Raw genomic sequence first — 22,087 nt, 5'->3', positions numbered from 1 at the left:
ACATACACACTACTCTACTATATACACTACACACTACACTACTAAACAATACACTATACACTACACTACTATGCAATACACTATACACTACATTATACACTACACTACTATACACTACACTATACACTACACTATATACTACACTAATATACACTACACACTACACTACTATACAATACACTACACACTACACTACTAAACAATACACTATACACTACACTACTATGCAATACACTATACACTACATTATACACTACACTACTATACACTACACTATACACTACACTATATACTACACTAATATACACTACACACTACACTACTATACAATACACTACACACTACACTACTAAACAATACACTATACACTACATTACTATACAATACACTATACACTACACTACTATACACTACACTATACACTACACTACTATACACTACACTACTATACACTACACTACTATACAATACACTACTATACAATACACTATACAGTACACTACTATACACTACACTACTATACACTACACTTTACACTACACTACTATACACTACACTACTATACACTACACTACTATACACTACACGATACACTACACTACTATACACTACACTACTATACACTACACTACTATACAATACACTATACACTACACTACTATACACTACACTACTATACACTACAATACCATACACTACACTTTACACTACACTACTATACACTACACTACTATACACTACACTACTATACAATACACTATACACTACACTACTATACACTACACTACTATACACTACACTACCATACACTACACTTTACACTACACTACTATACACTACACTACTATACACTACACTACTATACACAACACTACTATACACTACACTACTATACACTACACTATACATTACACTACTATACAATACACTATACACTACACTATACACTTCACTACTATACACTACACTACTATATACTACACTACTATACACTACACTATACACTACACTATATACTACACTACTATACACAACACTAGTATACACTACATTATACACTACACTACTATACACTACACTATACACTACACTACTATACACTACACTACTATACACTACACTGCTATATACTACACTTCTATACAATACACCATACACTACTATACACTACACTATACACTACACTACTATACACTACACTATACACTACATCATACACTACACTACTATTCAATACACTATACACTACACTACTATACACTACACTACTGTACATTGCACTATACACTACCATACTCTACATTACTATACACTACTATACACTACTATACAATACACTATACACTACACTATGATACACTACACTTTACACTACACCATACACTACACTACTATACACTACATTATACACTAATCTACTATACACTACACTACTATACACTACACTATATACTACATTATACACTACACAATACACTACCATACACTACACTATACACTACACACTACTATACACTACACTATACACTACACTACTATACACGACACCATGAACTAAAATACTATACACTACGCTATACACTACACTATATACTACATTATACACTACACATTACACTACCATAGACTACACTATACACTACACACTCCTATACACTACACTATACACTACACTATACACTACACTACACTACCATACACTACACTATGTGCTATACTACTATACACTACACTACTATATGCTACACTACTATACACTCCAATGCACTACACTTTTACACACTACACTATACATTTCACTACTATACACTACACTACCATACACTACACTAACATACACTACACTATACACTACATTACGATACACTACACTACCATGCACTACACGACTATATACTACACTATTATACATTATGTAACTATACACTACACTACTGGACACTACACTACCATACACTACACTACCATACACTACACTATACACTACATTACTAGACACTACACTACCATGCACTACACTATAAACTACACTACCATACACTACTCTATGCACTATACTACAATACGCTCCACTACCATACACTACACTATACACTACACTACTACACACTACCCTACCATACACTACACTAATATACATTATACTACCATACACTACACTATACACTACATTACTATACAATACACTATACACTACACTTTTATACACTACACTACTACACACTACCCTACCATACATTACACTACCATACACTACACTATACACTACATTACTATACACTACTATACACTACTAAACACGACACTACTATACACTACATTACTATACAATACACTACTATACACTGCACTATGCACTACTAAACACGACAATACTATACACTACACTACTATACACTACACTACTATACACTACACTATGCACTACTTAACACGACAATACTATACACGACAATACTATACACTACACTACTATACACTACACTATGCACTACTTAACACGACAATACTATACACTACTATACACTACACTACTATACACTACACTATGCACTACTTAACACGACAATACTATACACTACACTATACACTACATTACTATACACTACACTACTATACACTACTAAACACGACACTACTATACACTACACTACTCTACACTACACTACTATACACTACACTATGCACTACTTAACACGACACTACTATACACTACACTACTATACACTACACTACTATACACTACATTACTATACACTACACTACTATGCACTACTAAACACAATACTATACATTACACTACTATACACTACACTATGCACTACTTAACCCGACAATACTCTACACTACACTACTATACACTACACTATGCACTACTTAACACGACAACACTATACACTACACAACCAACCACCTCACCAACCTAACCCAACTCATCGCGACCTGCGGTCAAGAGGCAGATGGTGGCGGGTCCCAGGATGGAGGTGGCCGTGTAGATGATCTGGTAGAGGATGTAGAGGCGCGAGATGGAGGGGTTCCTCTTGGCCATGCGAGACCCCTGGGCGAGGATGTTGATGGTGTTGGCCATGGTGGAGGGGCCCCACCGCTTGCGCTGGTTGAAGAACTCGGCGAAGTCCTGTGGCGCGTTGGTGTAAGCATCGGCGCTGGCACAGTACTCCACGCGCCAGCCCTGCTGGAGCATCAGGGTGCAGAGCCAGCGGTCCTCGCCTGAGAGGTGCGGGCAGTGAGTGAGGGAGAGATGGAGAGGTGGGTTAGAGAGTGAGGGAGAGATGGAGAGGTGGTTTAGAGAGTGAGGGAGTGAGGGAGAGGTGGTTTAGAGAGTGAGGGAGAGATGGAGAGGTGGTTAAGAGAGTGAGGGAGAGATGGAGAGGTGGTTTAGAGAGTGAGGGAGAGATGGAGAGGTGGTTTAGAGAGTGAGGGAGAGAGGGAGAGGTGGTTAAGAGAGTGAGGGAGAGATGGAGAGGTGGTTTAGAGAGTGAGGGAGAGATGGAGAGGTGGTTAAGAGAGTGAGGGAGAGATGGAGAGGTGGTTTAGAGAGTGAGGGAGAGATGGAGAGGTGGTTTAGAGAGTGAGGGAGAGATGGAGAGGTGGTTTAGAGAGTGAGGGAGAGATGGAGAGGTGGTTTAGAGAGTGAGGGAGTGAGGGAGAGGTGGTTAAGAGAGTGAGGGAGAGATGGAGAGGTGGTTTAGAGAATGAGGGAGAGATGGAGAGGTGGTTAAGAGAGTGAGGAGAGATGGAGAGGTGGTTTAGAGAGTGAGGGAGAGATGGAGAGGTGGTTTAGAGAGTGAGGGAGAGATGGAGAGGTGGTTTAGAGAGTGAGGGAGAGATGGAGAGGTGGTTAAGAGAGTGAGGGAGAGATGGAGAGGTGGTTTAGAGAGTGAGGGAGAGATGGAGAGGTGGTTTAGAGAGTGAGGGAGAGATGGAGAGGTGGTTTAGAGAGTGAGGGAGAGATGGAGAGGTGGTTTAGAGAGTGAGGGAGTGAGGGAGAGGTGGTTAAGAGAGTGAGGGAGAGATGGAGAGGTGGTTTAGAGAATGAGGGAGAGATGGAGAGGTGGTTAAGAGAGTGAGGGAGAGATGGAGAGGTGGTTTAGAGAGTGAGGGAGAGATGGAGAGGTGGTTTAGAGAGTGAGGGAGAGATGGAGAGGTGGTTTAGAGAGTGAGGGAGAGATGGAGAGGTGGTTAAGAGAGTGAGGGAGAGATGGAGAGGTGGTTAAGAGAGTGAGGGAGAGATTGTGGAGAGAGATGGAGAGATGGGGCAGGGATGGAGAGAGAGATGGCGAGATGGGGTAGAGAGTGAGGGAGAGATGGGGGGGGGGGGAGAGATGGAGAGATGGGGTAGAGATGGAGAGAGATGGAGAGATGGTTTAGAGAGTGAGGGACAGATGGAGAGAGATGGAGAGATGGGTTAGAGAGTGAGGGAGAGATGGTTTAGAGAGTTTGGGAGAGATGGGGGAGAGAGATGGAGAGAAGGTTTTGAGAGTGGGAGAGAGATGGAGAGATGGGGTAGAGATGGAGAGAGATGGAGAGATGGAGTAGAGAGTGAAGGAGAGATGGGGGAGAGAGATGGAGAGAGAGATGGAGAGATGGGGTAGAGAGTGAGGGAGTGTTGGAGAGTTGGTTTAGAGAGTGAGGGAGAGATGGGGGAGAGAGATCGAGAGATGGGGTAGAGAGTGAGGGAGAGATGGGGGAGAGAGATGGGGTAGAGAGTGAGGGAGACATGGGGGATAGAGATGGAGAGAGATGGAGAGAGATGGGGGGGGGAGGGGAGAGTGAGGAAGAGAGATGGAGAGATGGTTTAGAGAGTGAGTGTGAGGGAGAGATGAGGTTGAGAGATGGAGAGATGGAGAGATGGGGGAGAGAGATGGAGAGATGGGGTGGAGAGTGAGGGAGAGATGGGGGAGAGAGATGGAGAGATGGAGAGATGGGGTAGAGTGTGAGGGAGAGATGGTTTAGAGAGTGAGGGAGAGATGGGGGTACAGATGGAGAGATGGAGAGAGATAGAGAGATGGGGTCGAGAGTGAGATGGAGAGATGGGGAGAGAGATGGAGAGAGATTGAGAGATGGGGTAGAGAGTGAGATGGAGAGAGATGGAGCATCCAGGTACAGAGCCAGCCGTTCTCACCCACCCCACCCTACTCCACCCACCCTCTAACACTCACCCACCCACCCTGTCATCCACTCACCCACCCACCCCACCCACCTCACCCTCCCACCCTCTTACCCACTCACCCTCTCACCCACCCCACCACACCCCAACCTCTCAACCACACACCCCAACCACCCACTCACTCACTCACCCACCCACCCACCCTCTCACCCACCCACCCACCCCACCACACCCCACCCTCTCACCCACCCAACCACCCACTCACTCTCTCACCCACCACACCCCACCCTCTCACCCTCTCACCCACCCACTCACTCTCTCACCCACCCACCCACCCCACCACACCCAACCTCTCACCCACCAACCACCCACTCACTCTCTCACCCACCCACCCACCCACCCCACCACACCCACCCTCTCACCCACCCAACCACACCCCACCCTCTCACCCCACCCAACCACCCACTCACTCTCTCACCCACCACACCCCACCACACCCCACCCTCTCACCCACCCACCCACTCACTCTCTCACCCACCCCACCCCACCCTCTCACCCACCCAACCACCCACTCACTCTCTCACCCACCACACCCCACCCTCTCACCCACCCAACCACCCCCTCACTCTCTCACCCACCACACCCCACCCTCTCAACCACACACCCAACCACCCACTCACTCACTCACCCACCACACCCCACCCTCTCACCCACCCACCCACCCACTCACTCTCTCACCCACCACACCACACTCCACCACCCACCCACCCTCTCACCCACCCACCCACCCCACCACACCCCACCCTCTCACCACCCAACCACCCACTCACCTCTCACCAACCCAACCACCCACTCACTCTCTCACCCACCACACCACACCACACCCTCTCACCCACCCACCCACTCACCCTCTCACCCACCACACCACACTCCACCACACCGCAACCACGCCACACCGCAACCCTCCAGAGGCCAAACGGCTGGCTAAGACCCGAGACGCCGATCCGATGCACGAAGCTCGGCCGTCCGTGGTCACCTTGGTCGTACTGGACGTAGTGGAGCGCCTCGGTGGCCACGGTGGTGTAGGTCTTGAGGACGTTGTCGTCCATGATGGCCTTGGCTCGGAAGAGGCTGAAGCAGCCGGGTGAGCAGAGGACGCAGCCCAGCACGTGCTCGGCCGTCTTCTGCAGCCAGTGGCCCACAGCGTACTCGAACTTCTGGTACCACACCACGGGACCTGCGGACAGGCGTCCAGTGAATGCGCCGGAGACTTCTGGAATGTCTGGGAGGCCTCAACCTGGACGCGGGGCTGAGCTCTTTCGCTGTGTTTTGGAGCTTTTCGTGACTGCAGGATTTTTTTTTTTTTCAAATTTTCTTGCTGTGGTTTTCACACCTGATGATGATCGCTTGTGTTGCAGTCGAAACGTCGTGATAATTTTATTGGTTTATATATATTTTTTATTATTTTATTGTTTCCCTTCTACGTGGTGACTTTACCGAAAGAACCAAGAATTTGAATCCCTGCAGTCACGAAAGCTTTAAATCAAAATTTGCAGGAATTACTTTTTGGTTCTTTCGGTGAAGTCAAGCAGAGAGAAGATAAATTAAGTAATAGAATGCGACGCTTCGACAAGACATTCGTACCTGACGATGGTTGATTGCGTTGCAATCGAAGCATCGTTTTCTATTATTTGATTTATTTTCTTTCTAGGTTACTTTACCAAAATAACCAAAAAGTAGCTCTTTCGCTATGTCGAACCGGCCGATCAAAACCGAACTTCTGGTACCAACACCACGGGACCTGCGGACCGGCGTCAGGTTACTCTAAGTTGAGTGGACTAGCCGGAGACTTCTGGATGTCAGGGAGGGCTCAATCTACGTTGGACCTGCCTACCAACTGCTTACGACCTCCTGCATTACCAGGCGAGGTAGTTAACATCTCCTGGCCACCGTGATGATGATGATGATAAGAGAGAGAGAGACGCAGACTCCGAACACACAGCAGCAGGCATGGCCAGGGTCCGGGATTGAACCCACGTCCTCCTGTAGACCAGGCGAGGTAGTCAACATCTCCTAGCCACCGTGATGATGGTGATAAGAGAGAGAGAGACGCAGACTCCGAAGACACAGCAGCAGGCATGGCCAGGGTCCGGGATCGAACCCACGTCCTCCTGTAGACACGGAGAGGTAGTCAACATCTCCTGGCCACCGTGATGATGGTGATAAGACAGAGAGAGACGCAGACTCCGAACACACAGCAGCAGGCACGGCCAGGGTCCGGGATCGAACCCACGTCCTCCTGTAGTCCAGGCGAGGCAGTCAACATCTCCCTGCCCACCCCCTCGCCCACCGACCCCAATCCCCCCACTCTCAGCTCACCGATGCCCGTGGGGTGGATTCTGCCGCAGGCCGCCCCAACATTGGAGTCCCTCCTGAGCTGGTCGACGAGCATGGAGAGCGCGGATGGCTGGAAGTCCGTGTCACCGTCCAGCACCATCACGAAGGTGTTCTGCTTCGTCTTCTGTGTTTGCCGCAGAGGAGGAGGAGCGCGAGGGAGGAGGATGGGAGGAGGAGGGAGGAGTTGGAGGAAGCTATACACTAATATACACTACACTATACACTACACTACACTAATATACACTACACTATACACTACACTATACTAATATACACTACACTATACACTACACTATACTAATATACACTACACTATACACTACACTATACTAATATACACTACACTATACAGTATACTAATATACACTACACTATAACTACACTATACTAATATACACTACACTATACACTACACTATACTAATATACACTACACTATACACTACACTATGCTAATATACACTAAACTATACAGTATACTAATATACACTACACTATACACTACACTATACACTACACTATACTTGTTGTGGTTTTGATTTTTTTTTCAAATTTTCTTGTTGTGGTTTTCACACCTGATGATGGTTGCTTGTGTTGCAGTCGAAACGTACGTGATAATTTTATTGTTTAAATTTTTTTTTATCATTTTATTGTTTTCCTTCTACGTGACTTTACCGAAAGAACCAACAATACGAATCCCTGCAGTCACGGAAGCTTTAAATCAAAATGCCACGCGGCTGTTTCGTTGTTTTGTTCTCACCTCAAGCCACGCCTCGCGCTCATCTTTGCCCATCGCCCTCGCCTTGCGGTAAATCTTCCAGCCGAGGAGGTAGTACAGGTACATGACCTGGCGATCGACCAAGAATGATAACAAAAAAAAACATTTAAAATTGGCAAAATTATATTATCAACCCCCACCCCAGTCATCCATATTAATTGAAGACGTAGGTGAAAGTCTACGTGTCTTAAGCCCGCGTGTTAAATAAATGACGACCTTAATCTCTGCTTTCCCGACAAGATAGATAGCGCAAGTTGGTGCACAGGTAGCTTGTAGGGACACAACCAACAGGGAGATAGATAAAGATACCTTAATCTGTATATCTCATAAACCTCTAGGGTACTTCCCAACAAGTTAGAAAGCTCAAAGTTTATACAGCGATCGCTTGTACGGACATAATCGACAAAGATAAAAATCGTCTTGTATCTCCATTAATAAAGACCTGAAGCTTTACGTCTCATAAACCGTCTAAGGGTACTTCCCAACAAGTTATAAAGCTGTACACTCTACACACAACAACACACTGCACTATACTACACAATACAACACACTACAACACACCACGCTACACACTACACGACACACTACACTGCACACCACACTACACACTACACTACACACCACACTACACACTACATGACACACTACACTACACACCACACTACACACTACAACACACTACAACACACTGCACTATACAACACACTACAACACACTGCACTATACTACACACTACAACACACTGCACTATACAACACACTACAACACACTACACTATACTACACACTACAACACCCTGCACTATACTACACACTGCACTATACAACACACTACAACACACTGCACTATACAACACACTACAACACAACACACTACAACACACTACAACACACTGCACTATACAACACACTACAACACAACACACTACAACACACTACAGCACACTGCACTATACTACACACTACAACACAACACACTACAACACACTACAGCACACTGCACTATACAACACACTACAACACACTGCACTATACTACACACTACAACACAACACACTACAACACACTACAACACACTGCACTATACTACACACTACAACACAACACATTACAACACACTACAACACACTACACTATACTACACACTACAGCACACTGCACTATACTACACACTACAACACACTACACTATACTACACACTACAACACAACACACTACAACACACTACAGCACACTGCACTATACAACACACTACAACACACTACACTATACTACACACTACAACACACTGCACTATACAACACACTACAACACACCACGCTACACACTACACTACACACTACACTACACACCACACTACACACTACAACACACTACAACACACTGCACTATACAACACACTACAACACAACACACTACAACACACTACAACACACTACAACACACTACAACACACTGCACTATACTACACACTACAACACAACACACTACAACACACTACAACACACTGCACTATACAACACACTACAACACACTGCACTATACTACACACTACAACACACCACGCTACACACTACACAACACACTACACTACATACCACACTACACACTACAACACACTACAACACACTGCACTATACTACACACTACAACACACTGCACTATACAACACACTACAACACAACACACTACAACACACTACAACACACTGCACTATACTACACACTACAACACACTGCACTATACTACACACTACACAACACACTACACTACACACCACACTACACACTACACGACACACTACACTACACACCACACTACAACACACCACGCTACACACTACACAACACACTACACTACACACCACGCTACACACTACACTACACACTACACTACACACCACACACTACAACGCACCACAACACGCCACGCGACACCGCACGCTGGCACCCCACCTGGGACCAGCGCTTGCGGTGGCGGATGAGCTCCTTGTCCTTGAGGTGCACGTTCAGGGAGTTGCCGTGTGGCAGGCGGTAGCTCATCCTGGCCCCGTACGGAGTGGGCGTCCACTCCACGGGGGGTCCCTCCCGCTCCACACCGCCCGTCCTGTTGAAGTACCTCGCTCCACGCGGAGACGCACAGTGGGGGGCGGGGGGGGGGGTTCCTCCGTCAACAAACCGCTCACCTCCACCCCCCCCACCATCTCTGACGTTCCGATGACGCGACGTGAATGGATGACGTTCACTTATGCACGTACGCCATCCGTTTTTTTTTTTTTTTCGCATTTAGTTTTAGTCCGGTTTCGTTCCGACGCTGCACGTGTGTACGTCGTCAGATGTTCCTTCCCATTCCGTTTCCGATGACGTGCTTGTAAGATGACTTTCCGTGTACGTCATCTTACACGGGACGTCATCACATTCTCATCCCCCTCTCTCCCCTCTCCTCATCCCTCCTCCTCCCCCTTCCCTCCTCCTCCTCCTCTCTTCCCGCTCCTCCCCCTCCATCCTCTCCCTACCTCCCCACCTCCTCCTTCCCCACCCCCACCTCATTCACCTCCTCCTCCCCCTCATCCCCTCTTCCCCACCTCCTCCTCCCCCACTCCCCTCCTCCCCTTCATCCCCCCCTCCCCACCTCCTCCTCCCCCACTCCCCTCCTCCCCTTCATCCCCCCCTCCCCACCTCCTCCTCCCCCACTCCCCTTCCTCCCCTTCCCTCCCTACCTCCTCCTCCCCCACTCCCCCACCTCCTCCCCCCCCCCCCACCACCTCCCCCCTCCCCCACCCTGCCTCACTTGGTCACTTCCTTGACGACGTCCACGAGGTTGGAGACGAATTCGTTCACTGCCCTGTCGCCGGCAGGTGTCGTGTGGAAGGCGTCGTCAAAGTAGACGTGGGCCGAGAAGTCGTACAGCTCGCGTTTGGTGCGGCCCACGGGCGCACCTCCTCCACCCCCTCCACCTCCTCCACCCGCTCCACCTCCTCCACCCGCTCCACCTCTTCCACCTCCTCCCCAACCTCCAACAGATCCCGCTGATGCCTTCTGCCTCTTGGGTTGGCTCCGGTCGAGCCTGCTCTCGGGGATGGGGGGGGCAAAAGGGGTCATATTCAATGGTGTTAGCAAAACAGACTCAGCACTGAGACTCTTAGACTCAACACTGAGACCCACAGACTCAGCACTGAGACCCACAGACTCAGCACTGAGACCCACAGACTCAGCAATGAGACCCACAGACTCAGAAATGAGACCCACAGACTCAGAAATGAGACCCACAGACTCAGCAAATGAAAACCACAGACTCAGCACTGAGACCCACAGACTCAGCAATGAGACCCACAGACTCAGCAATGAGACCCACAGACTCAGAAATGAGACCCACAGACTCAGAAATGAGACCCACAGACTCAGCAAATGAAAACCACAGACTCAGCACTGAGACCCACAGACTCAGCAATGAGACCCACAGACTCAGCAATGAGACCCACAGACTCAGAAATGAGACCCACAGACTCAGAAATGAGATCCACAGACTCAGCAAATGAAAACCACAGACTCAGCACTGAGACCCACAGACTCAGCAATGAGACCCACAGACTCAGCAATGAGACCCACAGACTCAGAAATGAGACCCACAGACTCAGAAATGAGACCCACAGACTCAGCACTGAGACCCACAGACTCAGCAAATGAGAACCACAGACTCAGCACTGAGACCCACAGACTCAGCAATGAGACCCACAGACTCAGAAATGAGACCCACAGACTCAGAAATGAGACCCACAGACTCAGCACTGAGACCCACAGACTCAGCACTGAGACCCACAGACTCAGCACTGAGACCCACAGACTCAGCACTGAGACCCACAGACTCAGCACTGAGACCCATAGACTCAGCAATGAGACTCTTAGACTCAGCACTGAGACTCATAGACTCACCACTGAGACCCATAGACTCAACACTGAGAACCATAGACTCAGCAATGAGACCCATAAACTCAGCATTGAGACTCTTAGACTCAACACTGAGACCCACAGACTCAGCACTGAGAGCCATAGACTCAGCACTGAGACCCATAGACACAGCACTGAGACCCACAGACTCAGCACTGAGACCCATAGACTCAGTACTAAAACTTTTAGACTCAGCACTGAGACCCACAGACTCAGCACTGAGACCAACAGACTCAGCACTCACACCCCTAGACTCAGCACTGAGACCCATAGACTCAGTAGTAAGTCTCTTAGGCTCAGCACTGAGACCCACAGATTCAGCACTGAGACCCATAGACTCAGTTCTAAGACTCTTAGACTCAGCACTGAGACGCACAGACTCAGTACTGAGACCCACAGACTCAGCACTGAGAACCATAGACTCAGCAATGAGACCCATAATCTCAGCATTGAGACTCTTAGACTCAACACTGAGACCCACAGACTCAGCACTGAGAGCCATAGACTCAGCACTGAGACCCATAGACACAGCACTGAGACCCACAGACTCAGCACTGAGACCCATAGACTCAGTACTAAGACTTTTAGACTCAGCACTGAGACCCACAGACTCAGCACTGAGACCAACAGACTCAGCACTCATACCCCTAGACTCAGCACTGAGACCCATAGACTCAGTAGTAAGTCTCTTAGGCTCAGCACTGAGACCCACAGATTCAGCACTGAGACCCACAGATTCAGCACTGAGACCCATAGACTCAGCACTGAGACCCACAGACTCAGCACTGAGACCCATAGACTCAGTTCTAAGACCCATAGACACAGCACTGAGACCCATAGACTCAGTACTGAGACCCATAGACTCAGCACTGAGACCCACAGACTCAGCACTGAGACCCACAGACTCAGCACTGAGACCCATAAACTCAGCACTGAGACCCATAGACTCAGTACTAAGACTTTTAGACTCAGCACTGAGACCCACAGACTCAGCACTGAGACCAACAGACTCAGCACTCAGACCCATAAACTCAGCACTGAGACCCATAGACTCAGTACTAAGACTTTTAGACTCAGCACTGAGACCCACAGACTCAGCACTGAGACCAACAGACTCAGCACTCAGACCCTTAGACTCAGCACTGAGACCCACAGACTCAGCACTGAGACCCATAGACTCAGTACAAAGTCTCTTAGGCTCAGCACTGAGACCCACAGACTCAGCACTGAGACCCATAGACTCAGCACTGAGACCAACAGACTCAGCACTGAGACCCATAGACTCAGTACAAAGTCTCTTAGGCTCAGCACTGAGACCCATAGACTCAGCACTGAGACCCATAGACTCAGCACTGAGACCCACAGACTCAGCACTGAGACCCATAGACTCAGTACTAAGACTCTTAGACTCAGCACTGAGACCCACAGACTCAGCACTGAGAGCCATAGACTTAGCACTGAGACTCACAGACTCAGTACTAATACTCTTAGACTCAGCACTGAGACCCACAGACTCAGCAATGAGACCCACAGTCTCAGTACTGAGACCCACAGACTCAACACTGAGAGCCATAGACTTAGCACTGAGACCAACAGACACAGTACTAAGGCTCTTAGACTCAGCACTGAGACCCACAGACTCAGCAGTGAGAGCCATAGACTTAGCACTGAACCATAGACTCAGCACTGAGACCCATAGACTTGGCACTGATATCCATAGACTCAAGACTGAGACCAATAGACTCAGCACTGAGACCCACAGACTCAGCACGGAGACCTACAGACTCACACTGAGACCCATAGACTTAGCACTGAGACCCATAGACTCAGCACTGAGACTCACAAACTCAGCAGTGAGACCCATAGAGTCAGCACTGAGATCCATAGACTCAGCACTAAGATCCATAGACTCAGCACTGCACCATAGACTCAGCACTGAGACCCACATTCTCAGCACTGACACCCATAGACTCAGCACTGAGACCCATAGACTCAGCACTGAGATCCGCAGACTCAGCACTGAGACCCATAGATTCAGTACTACGACTCTTAGACTCAGCACTGAGACCCTCCGACTCAGTATTGTGAGCTTTAGACTTAGCACTGAGACTCACAGACTCAGCATTGAGAACCATAGACTCAGCACTGAGACCCATAGACTCAGCACTGAGAACTATAGACTAAGCACAGAGACCAATAAATTCAGCTCTGAAACCCATAGACTCAACACTGCTACCCATAGACTTTACACTGCCAAACATAGACTCTACACTGCCACCCATAGGCTCAATACTGCTGCCCATAAACTCAACCCTGCTACCCATAGACTCAACACTGCTACCAATAGACTCAATACTGCCACTCATAGACTCAACACTGCCACCCATAAACTCAACACTGCTGCCCATAAAATCAACAATGCTAACCCATAAACTCAACACTGCCACCCATAAACGCAACACTGCCGCCCATAATCTCAACACTGCCACCCATAGACTCAACACTGCCACCCATAGACTCAACACTGCCACCCATAGACTCAGCACTGCTGTTCCCCATAGATTCAGCACTGTCACCCATTGACTCAGCACTGAGACCCACAGACTCAGCACTGAGAGCCATAGACTTAGCACTGAACCATAAACCCAGCACTGAGACCCACAGACTTAGCACTGAGACCCATAGAATTAGCACTGAGACTCACAGACTCAGCACTGAGACCCATAGACTCAGCACTGCACCATAGACTCAGCACTGTGACCCACAGACTCAGCACTGAGACCCATAGACTGAGCATTGACACCCATAGACTCAGCACTGAGACCCATAGACTCAGCACTGAGATCCACAGACTCAGCACTAAGACCCATAGACTCAGTACTAAGACTCAGACTCAGCACTGAGACCCACAGTCTCGGCACTGAGAGCCAAGACTTAGCACTGAGACTCACAGACTCAGCACTGAGACCCATAGACTCAGCAGTGAGACCCATAGATTCAGCACTGAGACCTATAGACTAAGCACAGAGACCCATAGACTCAGCACTGCTACCCATAGACTCAGCACTGATACCCTTAGACTCTACACTGCTACCCATAGACTCAACACTGCTGCCTATAGACTCAACACTGCCACCCATAATCTCAACACTGCCACCCATAGACTCAACACTGCCACCCATAGACTCAACACTGCTGCTCATAAACTCAACACTGCTGCCCATAAACTCAACACTGCTACCCATAGACTCAACACTGCTAACCCATAGACTCAACATTGCCACCCATAGACTCAACACTGCCACCCATAAACTCAACACTGCCATCCATTTCAACACTGCCAACCATAAACTCAACACTGCTACCCATAGACTCAACACTGCTAACCCATAGACTCAACACTGCCAACCATAGACTCAGCACTGCCACCCATAAACTCAACACTGCTACCCATAGACTCAACACTGCTAACCCATAGACTCAACACTGCCAACCATAGACTCAGCACTGTCACCCATAAACTCAACACTGCTACCCATAGACTCAACACTGCTAACCCATAGACTCAGCACTGCCACCCATAAACTCAACACTGCTACCCATAGACTCAACACTGCTAACCCATAGACTCAACACTGCTAACCATAGACTCAGCACTGCCACCCATAAACTCAACACTGCCACCCATAGACTCAACACTGCTAACCCATAGACTCAACACTGCTAACCCGTAAACTCAACACTGCCAACCATAGACTCAACACTGCCACCCGTAAACTCAACACTGCCACCCAAAATCTCAACACTGATCCATATACTCAGCACTGCCACCCATAAACTCAACACTGCCACCCATAAACTCAACACTGCTACCCATAGACTCAACACTGCTAACCCATAGACTCAACACTGCCAACCATAGACTCAGCACTGTCACCCATAAACTCAACACTGCTACCCATAATCTCAACACTGCCACCCATAGACTCAACACTGCACCATAGACTCAACACTGCCAACCATAGACTCAACACTGCCACCCATAAACTCAACACTGCCACCCATAATCTCAACACTGCCACCCATAGACTCAACACTGCACCATAAACTCAACACTGCTACCCATAGACTCAACACTGCCACCCATAGACTCAGCACTGAACTATAGACTCAACACTGCACCATAGACTCAACACTGCCACCCATAGACTCAACACTGCACCATAAACTCAACACTGCTAACCCATAGACTCAACACTGCACCATAGACTCAACACTGCCAACCATAGACTCAACACTGCCACCCATAAACTCAACACTGCCACCCATAATCTCAACACTGCCACCCATAGACTCAACACTGCACCATAGACTCAACACTGCTACCCATAGACTCAACACTGCTAACCCATAGACTCAGCACTGCCAACCATAGACTCAGCACTGCCACCCATAAACTCAACACTGCTACCCATAGACTCAACACTGCCAACCATAGACTCAGCACTGCCACCCATAAACTCAACACTGCTACCCATAGACTCAACACTGCCACCCATTTCAACATTGCCAACCATAGACTCAGCACTGCCACCCATAAACTCAACACTGCCACCCATAATCTCAACACTGCTACCCATAGACTCAACACTGCACCATAGACTCAACACTGCTACCCATAGACTCAACACTGCCACCCATAGACTCAGCGCTGAACTATAGACCCAACGTTGCTAACTCATGGACCCAACCCTGACTATCAGCATGCCGACATGTTGTGTGTGTGTGTGCGCGAGAAATTACCGCAGGATTGACGAGACAATCTTCACCATCTCCTCCTTGGTCTCGTGCCACATTGTGGCGCAGATGTAGATTTTCACGTACTCCTGCTCCAGGCTTGACCGAGGGCAACAAAAACCAAGGGGCTGTCCATAAATGACGTCACGCGTCACACGGCGTTTTACAAAATGTCAGACCCCCCCCCCCTCAAATATGACGTCACAAAGATCTGCCCACCACCACCCCCCCCCCCCCAAAAAAAAAAAATATAAAACACGCTTCAAATCGCTTTAAACTATTTTCATTGTGGTTGCGTATTTAATGTGGCGCTACACTCTGATGTTGTCGGAGAAAACATTTATTAAAAAAAAAGTCTAATTTATTCAGCAGAACGTGTTGTCCATATTTATTTAAAGTTGCACATTATTACGTGACGTCACATTTCTCAACTCCCCCACCCCTCCTTTCGTCACGCATCGTCACAAATGTCTGACCCCCAGGTGCGTGACGTCATTTATGGACGGCCCCCCCAAGAGAAACAACACGGACAAAGAAATTTCCAACAACAGCGGCATCGAGTACAATGCCGGAGGTTTCGATCTGTGATTTGAAGCTTTCGTGACTGCAGGAATCCATACCCTTTGGTGTTTATTCTGTAAAGTCCTCACGTAGGTGGACGAATTAAAGAATGTTAAACGATATAGGAATAGGTTTTTACCCTTTTAACTGGCACAAAAACTGACACCTTTATTCAAGGCATCATAAATTTCGATTTAAAGCTTTCGTGACTGCAATGATTCATCTTCTTTGGTTCTTTCGGTAAAGTCACGTAGAATGAGAATAAAATAATAAATTGATAAAATAAAATAACACAATAATATTCTCACGACGTTTCGGCCACAACACAAGCGGCCTTCATCAGGTGAAGGGGCGAGACTGTCTGGTAGGACAGCGGCTGTCCTACCAGACGTCGTGAGAATATTATTGTGTTATTTTATTTTATCAATTTATTATTTTATTCTCATTCTACGTGGTGACTTTACCGAAAGAACCAAAGAAGATGAATCATTGCAGTCACGAAAGCTTTAAATCGAAATTTAATGTAAAATGTGTTTGTGTGTTTGTTTTTGTGTGTCGTCAAATCTGCCACCACTACCACCACCACCACCACACGACACGGCCCAGTCAGGAGGTTTGTTGTTACCACGCGAACATGAAACGTGGTGGGCAATTCTGGTACCGTGTACGGCACTAAAGCGTCTGTTGTGGTGTGTTGGAGAGTCAAACCCCACTACACACATTTACAATAACAGCGTAGTGTTTAGTGACAAACACACACACACACTCCTATAGGCACACAAAAACACAGACACACATCATACAAACAGACACACGCAGTCACACACGCGCACAGCCACACAGACACACACACGCAGTCACACACGCGCACAGTCACATACACGCGCACAGACACACAGCCACACAGACACACAGCCACACAGACACACAGCCACACAGACACACGCACACAGTCACACACGTGCACAGACACACACACCCACACAGTCACACACGCGCACGGACACACAGCCACACAGACACACACACCCACACAGTCACACACGCACACAGTCACACACACACACACGCAGTCACACACGCACACAGTCACACACACCCACACAGTCACACACGCACACAGTCACACACACACACGCAGTCACACACGCGCACAGTCACACACGCACACAGTCACACACACCCACACAGTCACACACACCCACACAGTCACACACACGCGCACAGTCACACACACCCACACAGTCACACACACCCACACAGTCACACACACGCGCACACAGTCACACACACCCACACAGACACACACACCCACACAGACACACACACGCACACAGTCACACACACGCACACAGTCACACACACCCACACAGACACACACCCACACAGACACACACACCCACACAGACACACACACGCACATAGTCACACACACGCACACAGTCACACACACCCACACAGACACACACACACAGTCACACACGTGCACAGACACACACACGCGCACAGCCACACACCCACACAGTCACACACACCCACACAGTCACACACACCCACACAGTCACACACACCCACACAGTCACACACACCCACAGAGTCACACACAGTCACACAGTCACACACACAGTCACACACGCACGCACACAGTCACACACCCACACAGTCACACACCCCCACACAGTCACACACACCCACACAGTCACACACGCACACAGTCACACACACACCCACACAGTCACACAGACCTACACAGTCACACACACCCACACAGTCACACACGCACACAGTCACACACACACAGTCACACAGTCACACACACGCGCACACAGTCACACACACGCACACAGTCACACACACACAGTCACACAGCCACACACGCACACAGTCACACACACCCACACAGTCACACACACCTACACAGTCACACACACCCACACAGTCACACACGCACACAGTCACACACACAGTCACACAGTCACACACACACGCACAGTCACACACACAGTCACACACGCACGCACACAGTCACACACCCACACAGACACACACACCCACACAGTCACACACACCCACAGTCACACCCACACAGTCACACACACACGCGCACACAGTCACACACAGTCACACACAGTCACACACACGCGCGCACAGCCCTCAGACGAGGCCACCAACCTCCTGTCGCGGTGGCCCTCCGCCTTGCCCGCCGGCGACCCCTCGGGCCGCCTGCGGCTCAGCAGCAGCCCCGCGGTCACGCACAGCGAGTGCGGCGAGCCGCGCGCGAACAGGTCCCGGGTGCGCTCCATGCGCATCCCGTCGCCGCGCCACGCGTGGCACGCGACGAGGAGCAGCAGCGCGCCGAGCCACAGCGCGCCCGCCGCCGCCGTCGCCGCCGCGTTCGCCGCGTGGCCCCGGCCCGGCCACGCCGCCTCGGCGGCGTCCGCAGCCGAGGGGGCGTCGAGGTACGCGCAGGCCGCCCGCACCGTGCGCTCGTAGAAGAGCTCGCGGGCGCCGACGCTCGCGTTGCGCGGCGCCGACGCCCGCGCGGCCACGGAGGCGCAGCCGCCCAACGCGGCGTCGCCGCCGCCGAGGGCCGCGTAGACGGCGAAGGGGAACAGGAGGGCGACGGGCGACGCCAGGCACAGCGGCGCCGCGAAGCAGCTGCGCTGCTGGCGGATCTTGCACGCGGCGCTGGCGAACCACGCGCAGGCGACGGTGGCGGCCGCCTGCGCCCCGAACAGGGCGAGGGCGAGCGTCGCGCCGGAGGGGAGGCCGCCGGCGCCGGCAACGACGACGACGTCGGCCACGCGGCCGTAGTCCCGGCCGTGCTCGAGGCCGAGCGCGGCGAGCGCGACGCCGACGGCGGCGACGACTCTCGCCGCCGAGCCCGAGAGCTCGGCGAGGTTGGCCGAGGCGGCGAGGGCGCGGCGGTGCCCGGCGAGCCACCGCTCGGGCGTGAAGTTCTCCCACCAGTGGAGGGAGACGAGGAGGAGGCCGACGAGGAGAAGCGTCAGGTGGACGAACTTCTCGGCGGTGGCGTCGGCGGGCTGCTGCGGCTGCTGCGGCTGCTGCTGCGGCTGCAGGTCGACCAGCGACACCTTGACGGCGATCGAGGCGAACGCCAGCAGGCACGCGGCCAGCGCGGCGACGCTCCGAGCCCGCCTGCCGCGGCCCGCGGGCGCCTGGAACGCGTTGGCGACGTCGAGGAGGGCCGGCGCGAGGGTCACTCCGTTGAGGACGAGGATGCCGCTGACGATGTCCAGCGCCGGGCCCGGGATGACCACGGTGGCCATGATGGAGGCGCCCGCGCCAGCGAAAGCCTCGACGAGGCAGTTCTGTTGGTCGCCGTCGAGGTCCGGGGTTGGTTTGGTTGTTTGTTTGTTTGGTTGTTTGGTCGTCGTAGTCGCAACGGACGGACGGATTGCGAGAAAAAAAACGAAACGGGAGAAAACGGACGGCGATAAGGCCACTGAGATTGGGTTGGTTGCTTCGTTGTTGCTTGCGCTGTGCGTTGTGTGTGTGTGACTTGTGTGTTGTGTGTGTTGCGTTGTGTGTGACTTGTGTGTTGTGTGTGTGTGTGACTTGTGTGTTGTGTGTGTTGTGTTGTGTGTGTGCGTGTGTGTGACTTGTGTGTGTGTGTGACTTGTGTGTTGTGTGTGTTGCGTTGTGTGTGTGTGCATTGTGTGTGTGCGCATTGTGTGTGTATACGTTGTGTGTGTGCGTTGTGTGTGTGACTTGTGTGTTGTGTGTGTGCGTTGTGTGTTGTGTGTGTGCGAGTGTGTTGTGTGTGTGCGAGTGTGTTGTGTGTGTGCGAGTGTGTTGTGTGTGTGACTTGTGTGTTGTGTGTGTGACTTGTGTGTTGTGTGTGTGCGTTGTGTGTGCGTGTGTGTGCGTGTGTGTTGTGTGTGACTTGTGTGTTGTGTGTGTTGCGTTGTGTGTGTGTGCATTGTGTGTGTGCGCATTGTGTGTGTATACGTTGTGTGTGTGCGTTGTGTGTGTGACTTGTGTGTTGTGTGTGTGCGTTGTGTGTTGTGTGTGTGCGAGTGTGTTGTGTGTGTGCGAGTGTGTTGTGTGTGTGACTTGTGTGTTGTGTGTGTGACTTGTGTGTTGTGTGTGTGCGTTGTGTGTGTGCGTGTGTGTGCGTGTGTGTTGTGTGTGACTTGTGTGTTGTGTGTGTGCGTTGTGTGTGTGTGCGTTGTGTGTGTTGTGTGTGCGCATTGTGTGTGTGCGCATTGTGTGTTGTGTGTGTGCGTTGTGTGTGTGTGTTGTGTGTGTGCGTTGTGTGCGTTGTGTGTATATGTTGTGTGGTGTGCCTTGTGTGTGTATACGTTGTGTGTGTGTGCGTTGTGTGTGTTGATCTGCCCTGTGACCTCCTGCCAGCGTGCGTTCGACACTTCACGTGGTCTCAAGGTGCACATGGCCTGGCACAAGCATCGTGTTGACGTCACCGCCACTTAGTGGTGAATTGCGGTTGTTGTTGTGTG

The 22,087-nt window shown here is 50.0% G+C and overlaps 1 protein-coding gene across 1 annotated transcript in view; it reads right to left on the bottom strand.

Moving 5' to 3' along the window:
* Window positions 1-22,087, bottom strand: part of LOC116956923 (chitin synthase chs-1-like) — a 53,576-nt gene that overhangs the window by 19,297 nt on the left and 12,192 nt on the right. The window contains exons 4-11 of the mRNA XM_032978809.2: window positions 19,779-20,938; window positions 17,052-17,144; window positions 11,092-11,367; window positions 10,257-10,419; window positions 8,285-8,371; window positions 7,508-7,649; window positions 6,165-6,365; window positions 2,944-3,228 (exon numbers count right to left, since the gene is read on the bottom strand). Coding sequence (XP_032834700.2) covers window positions 2,944-3,228; window positions 6,165-6,365; window positions 7,508-7,649; window positions 8,285-8,371; window positions 10,257-10,419; window positions 11,092-11,367; window positions 17,052-17,144; window positions 19,779-20,938 — 2,407 coding nt within the window. The remainder of the gene's footprint in view (window positions 1-2,943; window positions 3,229-6,164; window positions 6,366-7,507; window positions 7,650-8,284; window positions 8,372-10,256; window positions 10,420-11,091; window positions 11,368-17,051; window positions 17,145-19,778; window positions 20,939-22,087) is intronic.

Source organism: Petromyzon marinus, chromosome 68, assembly GCF_048934315.1.
Source record: "Petromyzon marinus isolate PM22_M1 ecotype Great Lakes invasive population chromosome 68, UKy_Petmar_22M1.pri1.0, whole genome shotgun sequence".
Taxonomy (NCBI): domain Eukaryota; kingdom Metazoa; phylum Chordata; class Hyperoartia; order Petromyzontiformes; family Petromyzontidae; genus Petromyzon; species Petromyzon marinus.
Note: the sequence above shows the minus strand (reverse complement) of the source record. Positions and strands in the feature narration are given on the sequence as shown.